General features: G+C 45.6%; 1 protein-coding gene across 1 annotated transcript in view; it reads right to left on the bottom strand.

Annotated features, from left to right (window-relative positions):
* Positions 1-193: 193 nt before the first annotated feature.
* The window catches only part of srcap (Snf2-related CREBBP activator protein), a 33423-nt gene continuing 22736 nt past the window's right edge, over positions 194-10880 (bottom strand). Inside the window, 9 exon segments of the mRNA XM_063893163.1 lie at positions 194-6299; positions 6716-6799; positions 6954-7130; positions 7480-7605; positions 8135-8249; positions 8933-9129; positions 9317-9486; positions 10000-10202; positions 10297-10610. Of these exon segments, the coding sequence (XP_063749233.1) occupies positions 1506-6299; positions 6716-6799; positions 6954-7130; positions 7480-7605; positions 8135-8249; positions 8933-9129; positions 9317-9486; positions 10000-10202; positions 10297-10610 (6180 nt within the window). The 3' untranslated portion in view covers positions 194-1505.

Raw genomic sequence — 10880 nt, 5'->3', positions numbered from 1 at the left:
TTCAACTGTAATTGTCTTAATTTTTCAAGTAAAACAATGTGGAATTACAAGGGATCAAAAGGAATGCAACAAATAAAGAGACAAATAAAAAATAAGACCATCACCATAGACTACCCCCAAATCCACCCCCCCCCCCCCCCCAAAATCACCTTTTGCTCAATATCTTCGACATGTCCAGAAGGAAAATCGACAGTTTACAGTCATCTGGAACTGTACCAGTCATTTTTATTCACATATTTTGTCCAAGTAATTTTTTATTTTTACATGAAAGAAGAGCAATGAAGTGATGGTGACAAAGAAAATCGTGTGAAAAATCAAACATTGAATTGGTAGAACTGATGCACAGGGTGCTTTTTGATGTTCTCTGGAGTTGTATGATTTTTGTTTGGCTTTTAAATTTTTTCAAAGCTTTTAATAAGCTTGGCACCCCCGCTTCAGGTGCTTCACAAGGCAATCTGAGGTTCTAACCCATTTGGCCAAAGAGGCACTCTTCATTTCAATAACATCGATTTGCCCTTTTGATATTAATACATGACAAAGTGGACCGTAACTATAACTGCCTTTAGGAAGATTAGGAAAAAGACATTTAAATTTTGCTGCTCCAGGTCTGTTCAACACACGTCGCAGCTTCAATTAATACATGAAACTGTAGAGATACATCGTGAGGTACATGGAACCAATTATAGACTGCAGTTGATGTAAAAACGTATTACTACACCACAATGTATTCAAAAGCCGAGGGCCACAATATCAGATGTGCAAATGAGAAATGCAAGGCTGGATTTTAAAATGAATCCAATGAACAAAAACTGACATGACAAAAAGAAAGGGCCCAAGCAAAAGACAAGCTCCAGCATAGTGCAGCAAAGATCACATTGAAAGATCTGGTCTCTTCCTAATACCCTGGAAGAAATAATAAAATATGCATAACTTATCAACTGACTACAAAGAAACAATAGTCAGGACAGCTGACAAATTTCAAAACCAAACGCTCTAAAACCTCCAACTTACAATACAACTGGTCACTCGTAAGATTTTAATGTCACACAAATGACTTTTCATTTCTGACCCTGATAGGGGGTGCTGTATAATCCCATCTCAACACATAAGATCTGAGTGTTCCAGTCTTTAATGATTACAGTACATAATGTGAACTAACAGCTTTCCTTTATTATCTCTTGCACCTCTGTCCCCACTCAAGTCCCAGTGGCCACTTATCCACTGTACCAACCCTCTGCCTGTTTACGGACGCACAACAATGGCGCCACATTTTTTTTTTTTTAACTCTCAGTCCGGCATTCCCTGAGCCTTCCCCCAGCTGAGCTGCTGAGTCGACCAGCTCCAATTGGAAAGGGAGAGGGCCCAAGAGGCAGGGAGGTCCCTGGCTTGTGCAGCACTCAGTTCCCCTGCATTCATAAAGAGTGCACACAAAGCAGCAACCTTGGAGGTCATGACGTGCCCTCGTATCGTGCTCTCGCTTTTATTTTTTCCCTTTGGCACTCTGATCATGTCTTGTTGTGACGGTGTTGACCGGACGAGGAGCGGGTGCTTGCGGCCGGTGACCTGGCCTGCACCGCTGCAAGGGCCGCGACGCTCCGCAGCACTCTGTCCGGAGTCCCCTCTGCTCCTGAACTGCTGGTCACCTCCTGCAAGAGCTTATGAGACCTCAGGCTCTCCCTGCGTTGCTTGTCTCTTTTGTCTTTGCTCTCGGAGCTGCGATCCCTCTCACGCTCGCTGCCGGAAGAAGTGGCGCGGGACTCTCGGCGCTCCGTGTTCTGAGAGCTGATGCTGCGGGTACGCTGGCTGCTGTTGCTGCTGCTGCTGCTGTGGCTTCTGCCGCTGCGTCCGCCAGCACCGCCCTCGTCGTCACTGCTCATGCTGCTGGAGGCACTGTGGCCTCGGGAGGAAGACCGGGCCTCTGCCTCGCCTTCCTTCCCTCTTGATGACTTCCTACCCCCCCTGTCTTTTTCATCTGCCTTAGACCTCTTGTACTCCACTTCCAGGGGTGGAACCAGAGAACCGGGGCGCTGCCTGGTCGAGCGGGAAGCAGAGTGGCTTGTCTGATTGGGCGTTAAAGTTTTGCTGCAACTGCTTTTATTATTACTAAGATTTAAAGAGTTACTCTGAGGAGAGGCTGGAACACTTTTGCTTTTAGGCTTTTGATTCTTGTCAGAAGAGGCAGGGGACGTCCCGGCAGCCTTAGCAGCAGAGTCTTTCCGAGTGGTGTGGCCAGGGGTATCCACCCTGCCTTTCATTGCCAGGAGCTTGGCTGCAGCATTGAGGGCCGAGCACCTCTTCCCAAGGACTTCAGGCTCAGGAGGCATCAAGGGTGCACTGTTTGTTGGAGCTTTACTTTCTCTCGAGTGCTGAGATCCGGCTGACTTCCTGGTGATCCTGACAGAAGACGTATCACTGCCTGACTCGCCACCTGTGGATGCGTTTGCATTGTTGGATGCACTTCTGTCTGTTTTTTTTCCTTGCCGGCTGTTGCCCTTCTCCCTCTCCTTATCTTGCAGCCTGTGCTTAGCTGAGCGTGTTAACCGATGCTCTTCCCTGTGCTCACCGTTTTCAGAGTCCGAGGAAGAAGAACACCTGGAGCGCCTTCCCCTAGAGGCGTGCTTCTTATCCTCTTCGTTATTCTCCTCGTTACCCGTTTCTGAGGTGACATCCATGCGCCTCTTCTTGACAGGATTTCTATTCTCGTAAGTCCTCTTGTGGTGTGCGTGGCGAGTAAGGGTTGAGCACCCAGATGATGAGGAAGAGGAGCAAGCAGAATCCTGGCTACTCTGGCGGCTGAGAGGCCGTTTTTGGATTGGCGTTTGCTCCGACCCTTTCTGCTTAGGTTCTTCTTTCTGAGCGGCAGTTCCACGCAGGGTCCCCTTCCTTGATGACTCAAAGTCTTTGGCCCCAGGCGAGCTCTCCACCTTCCTCCGTTTACGCTGGGACTTACAGATGTCTGTTTCTTCATCTCGATCCTCCTCCTTGCTAGCTTTTGCATCAGCCTCTGCTTTATCTACTTCTTCCACCCTGTCTGGCTCACTTTTAGATGCCGGTGCTTTGTGCGTTAGCGATTGTTTCTCAGATGTGACAGTAGAGGAAGCAGGCGTTGGAACCTCAGTGGATGCAGAGCTTTGTACTTGCAGGGAAACTTCTGGAGTTGTTTGTGTGGTGGACATGGGTACTGTATTTGTTGGGTTAACTTCTACAGTTGATCGAGTCACAGGGGTGACTATGGTTGAGGACACTTGGGTAGTTTTGACATTTGTGGTGGAAACTGTCATGGACTTTTCTGGGGGTGATGTAGTTGTGGTAACTGTTGGTAATGGAGCTGGGGTAGAAGTTGCTACGGGAGATGGGATCTTGACAGTCTTTTCTGCAGGTGTTTGTTCTTCGGAAGGGGATGCTGTTGCTAAAGGGGTGGGGACTTGGACGTTCCCTGTTGGGGTTGATGAAGTTACTGTAACTGCCTTCACCTCGGCTGTGGTAGTTACAGTAGCAGATGTTGCTGTTTGAGGAGGTTTTATGTAGCCACCTTCCTGAGTCTGAACAACGGTCAAGTCTGGTTTGTTTGTTGTCAAATTAGTCAAATTTGCAGTGGAAACTGTGTTAGCATCAGCTGAACTAGCTTGGACTGATTTTACTGTTAACTTGGTTGTTGCTGAAGTGGGGGAAGATGTCGAGGTGGGTTTTGGTGAAGTTGTAGGTGGGGTGGAGGTTATAAGAGCTGTGGTCGATGTTGTGGATGGTAGAGCGGAAGCCTGTGGCAAGTCCTTTACAGCTGTAGCTTTTGCGACTGATTTTACTGTAGTGACTGGTGAAGTACAGCCGAGTGTGTTTGATATGACCTTATTAGCGGTTGCTGTGGCAGGGATTGATGTTGAAACGGCTTTGACAGCCATCATGGAAGAGGGTAAAGTCAATGGAGTGGTAGCAGCTGGTGGCGCAAGTGTGGTGGTTTTGGCGGCGCCTGGGTCTGTTGTTTTCACAGTTGTTGAAGAAACTGATTGTTTAGGCTCTAGAGAAGCTTTAGAAGTTGTAGGACGTGAAATGTCAGACTCTAAAGGAGGTTGTGAATTTGTAATAGGTGAAAGTATGGGCTCTTTGCAAGCTTTAGACGTTGTAGAAACTGAAGGTTTGGGCTCTTTAGGAGTTGTAGAAGCTGAAGGTTTGGGCTCTACTTGAGCTTTAGGAGTTGTAGAAACTGAAGGTTTGGGCTCTACTTGAGCTTTAGGAGTTGTAGAAACTGAAGGTTTGGGCTCTACTTGAGCTTTAGGAGTTGTAGAAACTGAAGGTTTGGGCTCTACTTGAGCTTTAGGAGTTGTAGAAACTGAAGGTTTTGGCTCTACTTGAGCTTTAGGAGTTGTAGAAACTGAAGGTTTGGGCTCTACTTGAGCTTTAGGAGTTGTAGAAACTGAAGGTTTGGGCTCTACTTGAGCTTTAGGAGGTTCTGGCTGTATGTGAGTATTGGCAGCTGTTGGTTTTACACCTGTACTGGTTGATGCAACAGTACCAGTGGGTAACAATGGAGCTGCATGGGTGGTGGTTGTAACAGCAGACATAGAATGTGTTATAGAGGACAACTGAGGGTGTGATGTGTCTGAGCTTGGAACTGTAGTCACATCTGAAAGAAGGAATTGGGCTGGTGTGGAGGCAGCTACAGGAAGGGGTGCAGGGGCAGTGGCTGTTAGGGGTAACGCTGGTTCTGAAACTGTATCTGTGGTTGTGTGAGCTTGAGCTAGATTTGGAGCAGGGCTTGAATCCTCACTCTTAGTGTCCATTTCCTCAGCTTTGGTAGACTGGGAGTCCTGACTTGTAGTGACAACATCTGCTCTAGGTGTCTCTGACACGTTGAGAGACCGGGCTGTTGGCTCTGTGCTTGCATCATTTTCAGTGCACTCATTTTTAGAGTTCTGTTCTTCTGGTGAGGTTGTGGAGTCTTTTCGAGGACGCCCCCTCTTACGTTTCGGGGAGGTTGGCGGGTTCCCTTCTTCGATTTGCGAGATGGGCTGTGGGGAAGAGGCCACTGCGTTGTCAGCCTCAGGTAACCTTGGGGGAGTCTTAGGGGGCCGGCCCCTCTTTCTTTTCAAATTCCCTGCAAGAGAACTGACGTTGGACTCTGTAGAGGTTGTGTCTTTGCCTGGTGTTGTTTCCGTTTTTCTGGACTGGTTCGCTCCCCTTCCCCGACCCAGAAGCTGCTCTCCCAGCTGAGCAGCCATGCGAGATTCAGTTTCCAACCTGCGGCGTACAGGAAGATTTCTCAGCACAGGCATGTCAGGAAAAAGATGGGGTGGAGAATATGGAGCGTAACTTCTGACAGGTGGAGGGTGCACAGAAGGTTTTGGAGTAGGGTCTTGGTCCTGTGTAGATTGAGCCTCAGCCCCTTTAGTTTTGCTGTCGGAGCTCGTTGATGTGTTGTCTTTTGTGTTTGATTCTTCGACTGATCCGGAAGTGTTCTCCTCTGTGGTAGCCTCCTCTGAAGAAGCGCCAGTGCCACTTCCCCGCCGCCTCCTCCTTCTGGGCTCCTTATCCTCCACCACTGTGACCAGTCTCCCAGGAAGCTTCCGCAGGACTTTAGCTGATGGGGAATCTTCAACAAGGCCCCGCAGGACTTCTTCATCTGCTGACTGGCGCTTGCGAGGTGATCGGGAGCTGGTGGAGGGTGGAGACATTGCACTGTGATCTTTGGTGTCATAATCCTTTGCTTCGTGGTCCACCGGGAGGCTGGAATCTGGCAATGACTCCGATTCTTTCTCCTCCCTGCAATCTTTTGAGGTCTTGATGTCGGTCTCCCCAAGACACTGTTTCCTTGTTGGTGGAGAGCTTGTTGGAGGGGAAGGCACTGGACTGGGAAGAGAGCGGTTCGGCAAAGTCCTGGTTTTGATGGTGTGTTGATCTCTGGCAGGAGATGAGGCTTTTGACGATTTAGAGGAATCTTGATGTTTGGTTGATGAGGAGGTTTTATTATGGTCTGTGCGGGATGGTGTGGTAGACACAGCACCAGAGTCTTTGGCAGCTCCTCGTCTCAGACCGCAGCGCAGTCTGTCAGGCACTTCTTTTGGCGACGTGGGTGACTTTTCAGGCTCAGTGTCGGGCGATGCCCCACGCAGCCGACCGCTGGTCCTGGTAGAGGTGACGTTCTTGCTTGCCTCCTTGGGTTTGCGCCCACGGCGGGCTGGCTGAGTAGGCTCCACAGAAGCTGGCAGTGACAAGTCATTATCGTCTTCATCAGATGAAGCATTGACCTTTAGGCCTTCCTCCTTGGCCTGGTCCAGGCCCTTCCTGGCAGCCTCCACTTGCTCCTAAACAGACACAGGCAGAACACATTTTTAGAAGTCTGGTTTAACAAAACGTATATAAAATATCTCTGATTGGTTCAGTAGGACTACAGGGCTGGACAAATAAGTAAAACACAAAGCAAAATGTTAAGTTAATACCTTTTAAACACTTTTAAGTCACTGACCATTTTTACGTAACATATTATATATTCCAGTATTATTCGAAAGTTAATAACAACATTTTGCCACATGCAGGATTTTCCGATAAGGACATATAGGATATGCCAATATTATTCTGGTTTTAAGAGAATTCTTTGAACATGTGTACAGCGCATTGGAAAATTCTCAATTGGATTTTGGATTTAGGATTTAACTTTTGGATCTGGCTGATGAGACGTTCATCTCAAATCAATACAAACAAGGTAAAGATTGTGACATACCTCGGCCTGCTTCAGCTCCTCTTTGCATACGTCTTCTAAGGAGGCCTCCAGGAAGTTCATGGCGTAGCGTTCAATCGGAGTGAGCTAGAGGAAGAGCACATATTGAGTAAACAAAGCATAAAATAACTACAGGTATAATGCAGATATACGTCTGACTACAATGCTCCATCAAGCTCTGTATAGAAACTTTATCATATCATCACGTTCAAAAACAGATAATCCAGCCATGATAACTCACCTGCTCCACCAGAGCAGCAATTTCCTGCTCTGCCTTTGAGAGCTCCTCCACCTCCTCCTGTTCTCCTCCATCATCCAGTGGTATGTTCTCGTTAAACTCTGCAAGTTCTGCCACCTGCTCCGCTTTGGCCTGAGAGGCTGCTACTATGTCCTCCTCATCCTCAGCACGACATAGGGCCTAAGGAATCATTTCAAGATGATCATGTTATATAAACATTGTTTTTTTAACAGTAAAAATGAGGTTTAGCTCAATAAGGTTCTACCATCTGTATAATTTCACTTGAAATATGTTGACCTTGCACTACATTTCTTTAAAAAGTGAAAACAATTATCAGTTTCTTTTATTTGTATAAATGAAAGAGAATAATTCAATCAAATACTTTACCATGTGGTTGTTCGATTTATTTATTGAATGACCAGTAACAATGCGATACGGTTTACCTGTGCTGTTTAAGTGTTTGGTTCTGCTTAGAACCAGATGTTGGGTGCTACATACAGAATATATGCGAACATGTGATGCATCTAACCTGCTCCAGAATGGTGGTGCCGTGTTTGATGACAGCCTCCTCCTCTTCAGGTTGCGGCACTGTTAGCTCGACTGCCACCTCCCTCTTCTCGCCATCATTCATATCAAACAGCTCTCGGATGGTTTGCTGACAAACAAAGAGAAAAACAGACACATTCAACTTAGGGAAACAGTTCTCTGTAATGGACGAACAAACTGGAATGCGGAGGCACTCGAAAAGCTAAAAGGTCCTGCGGTAATTAAATCAAACTTATGGTTTCCTTTAGTGCATAAGTAGAAAAATGGTAGCTTTGTGGCCTCCCTGAACGCATTAAATGAAAGGGGAAGAGTGTATAGCCGGTGTTTATGCAATGACAAACATTTCATTATTTGCTTAGTCTTACAAGTAAACACCTACATATTTGTGTTTAATTATAAACCAATGATTCATCATCATATAATCATCTGGGATTTAAACAGAAGAGAGAAAAATAAAAACACTTTGTTGAATTTTACTTCATGCTCTGCACTTCTATGTAATGTGTAGCCAGTAGCAGAAGTGGACTTCATATAATTGATTATATAACATAAGGGAATGTACTTTCATTGTATTGTTAGGCAATTGTCCATAAAACGAATAGTAGGTGTGGTTAAAATACTGTAGTTTAAAATCCTACCTCTTTGAAGAAAGCAGTAGTAAAGTTTCCTCCTTCAATAGCCATATCTCCCAGCATCCTTTTCTGATTGGCTTTCTTCAAAATATTCTCTTCCACTGTTCGCTCGCTGATCAGCCTGAAGATGAAAATGAAAAACATCATTATGCTGCTGAAATCATCTCTCACTCACATATCCCTTGTTTTTCAATCATACATCTTGTAACAGAATTAACATTGGCTGCATTTGTTTAGCACTCCTTCTGAGCATGGTGGCCTGATGGCTACGTTCTGACACACACAGATGGATTTGAGCCAATCATAGGCAGTTAGTTATTGATTCTAAAACTGTGCTTCTACTGCAAAGGCATCGAAACATCTGTCATAATGCAACATCTCCTGAAGGCTCAGCAGTAGGGCTGGGTCGGTCTCAAAAATGTACTCAAACTGGTTTTATATTGAGAAACACTGGACTCCACCACTAGGGTTCTTGCTTGACTCAGCAGCTGCCTATGTTTATTTTTTCTTGCACCCTTTAACCTTTGCCTTGCCTGTTTTGATGTGATGATTTAAGAAGATGGTGCAGCCCTTCGTAGTTTAATTTTTTTTACCACCGCTTGCTTAATTCTTCCTTCTTTAATCAAATGTTAAAGGTCCAAATGAAAGTGAGACTGCGCTCTTGAAAATGACCATATGTCAAAAGAATTTAAAAAGCGATTTGGCCATTTCCTACTTGTCCTTGTTTCACTGTTACAAAGCGATTGTATGCATCTTTACTCTCTCACAAATGAATGCTCATGTAAAACCACTTTAAGCCATTACCTGTAGATGTGGACGTCTCTGGTCTGGCCAATTCGGTGGCAGCGGTCCTGTGCCTGAGCATCCATGGTGGGGTTCCAGTCACTGTCGTAGAAGACCACTGTGTCGGCGCCAGTCAGGTTCACCCCTACACCTCCGCTGCGAGTCGACAGTATAAAACAGAAGATACGCCGGTCTGCATTGAAGCGCTCCATGAGAGACTGAGGAAGAAGAAAGAAGATGCACAGAGATTAAGCAAAAGAGACACCGGACTGACGAATCCATAAAGAGATTTTTGGTTGTTGATTTTCTGAATATTAAGAAGACAACATTACTGTTATTTAAGAGACACATTCCAAATCTAACTATTTTCAAAACATGGTTATCGTACAAAGCATTAGTTCTAACCTGTCTCATCTCCACACGGGTGCTGCCATCCAAACGCAAGTAGATGTGCCCGTGGTAGTTGAGGAACTGCTCCAGCACATCTAACATGCGCGTCATCTGAGTGAAGATCAACACTCTGTGGCCTCCTGTCTTCAGCTTCCGCAGCAGAGAGTGCAGAGTCTGCAGCTTACCTGCACAGAGGAAGAATACACTTGATTTATGTAGGAAAGCAAAGAGCACCAACAGTAGATTGTCAATAGCATCTGCTTAATATGCAAGATAAATATGTCAAAAAATTGAATGGTTTGTTACTTTTAATGCTTATACGTTGGTTACATTTGCTTTCAAGCAGCAAAAAAACATTAAGATGGTTAATAGGTTTATTGTTGGTTGTATTTAATGTGCCTACTATAGTTTATTTTACTATATAATTGTGCATATAAGCGTGGGGTGGGTACATCATTTATGCATGATAAAATATGACCTAATTTGTGTCACTCGGAACAAAACGGATTCAAGCGGAAAGAATAAACCGGCCTTACGCCTGTGGCTAGTTGACGTAGACCACCACATATCCCTTTTTCCATTAGTTGTATTGCTGTATGCAGTTAAATAATAAAACGCTATCACATCAAGTCGAAACAAACTCACTACACGTTTTGGTTCTCTCAAACAGATGCATAAAGAGCATAATGCCACCTTACCGCAATCATACTGTATGAGCCTCAGGTCTGGGAACTGGGTCCGCGTGTAACACTGGATACGATGGAGACTGCGAGACAGAGGAGTGACTTGAGTTGACAGCTGAGTGGAGAAGACGGCCTGCTTGTGGCTCAGGGAGGGTGGAGGGTGGCAGCAGTGCATAGAGATCGGAGGAGCCTCCACTGGGGGAATCGCAAATGTAAACCTACATCGGGAACAATAAATAACAGTTGAGTCACAAATGGCTCCTCTTTGTTCCCCGGAAAAGTCTCATGCCATAATTCCCATCAGTCATCTACCTGTCTATAATGGGATTGAGCAGCTCCAGTCTGTCATCAATGCTGTGGATGGCCTCTCTCACAGCATGACTCTGGAGGCAGAAGTCAGATTTGTTTTGCCACTGAGCGTACAGAGCACTGCTGTGACCCGAGCGGCCCCACTCCCCTTGAGCACTCAGGGGGGCCGGCGAAGGATGGCTTCCAGGGAGAAAAGTCAGGAAGTTCAGAACCTCCTGGCCATACATGGGTTTGGCTGCACAGCGGTTCTCGTTCACTCGAATGATGAAGTCCAGTTTGCTGTCACGCTGCTGTTTCTGGCTGTCTGCCATCCATGACTGTGGAGTAGGGGAGTACATTTAAGCAGGTAACACAAGATCACAAATCGAATACATATACACTCACCCAAAAGTAGCCAACAAAAATGAACATAAAACACACACTGGTGTTCATACCTCAGTTTTATATGTGTCAAAGCTCATTTGTGGAAATGTGAAGACACCTTTGTGTCAACAAATAAAACAATGTAAATTAATGCCAAACAAAGTGTATTCTTTTTGCATAGGGTCTGGAGTCATTCTATGTATCCCTTTTACATTAATTAAAAA

This window comes from Eleginops maclovinus, chromosome 10 (genome assembly GCF_036324505.1).
Source record: "Eleginops maclovinus isolate JMC-PN-2008 ecotype Puerto Natales chromosome 10, JC_Emac_rtc_rv5, whole genome shotgun sequence".
Taxonomy (NCBI): Eukaryota; Metazoa; Chordata; class Actinopteri; order Perciformes; family Eleginopidae; genus Eleginops; species Eleginops maclovinus.
The sequence above is the reverse complement of the archived record's forward strand: the minus strand, read 5'-3'. Positions and strand labels throughout refer to the sequence as shown.